Source organism: Myotis brandtii, unplaced genomic scaffold (assembly GCF_000412655.1).
Source record: "Myotis brandtii unplaced genomic scaffold, ASM41265v1 scaffold9, whole genome shotgun sequence".
NCBI classification, from domain to species: domain Eukaryota; kingdom Metazoa; phylum Chordata; class Mammalia; order Chiroptera; family Vespertilionidae; genus Myotis; species Myotis brandtii.
The window spans coordinates 1344012-1344448 of NW_005371693.1; the positions used below are offsets into that span (position 1 = coordinate 1344012).

General features: G+C 41.9%; 1 protein-coding gene across 1 annotated transcript in view; it reads right to left on the reverse strand.

The window, feature by feature from the left end:
• KIN (Kin17 DNA and RNA binding protein) overlaps positions 1–437 on the reverse strand; it is a 30525-nt gene that overhangs the window by 16729 nt on the left and 13359 nt on the right. Inside the window, exon 8 of the mRNA XM_005885304.2 lies at positions 186–315. Within this exon, the coding sequence (XP_005885366.1) occupies positions 186–315 (130 nt within the window). The remainder of the gene's footprint in view (positions 1–185; positions 316–437) is intronic.

Sequence of the window (437 nt, forward strand, 5' to 3'; positions counted from 1 at the left end):
CGATTCCGGTCAAGGGCATGTACCTTGGTTGCGGGCACATCCCCAGTAGGGGGTGTGCAGGAGGCAGCTGATCAATGTTTCTCTCTCAATGATGTTTCTAACTCTCTATCCCTCTGCCTTCCTCTCCATAAAAAATCAAGAAAATATATATTTTAGAGAGTGAACGGGCAGTTCATCAACTGTACCTCCATGATTTCATCCAGTGCAGACTTCTTTTTCTTCTTTTCTTTTGATTGAGCTGAGCTATGGGAAGGTTCTTTCCGTTTCACTGATGCTGTGGCCTCTATTACCTTCAATGCACTTGGTCCCAAAGAACTGACAAGAAGAACCGTGCTTGTTAACAAAATCTATACACAGAGAAAGACTTTAGAATGTGCAGAATAAGTAACAGAAGAAATCTGTTACATAATCTATATATATAAAGAGCCAGGGGCCGT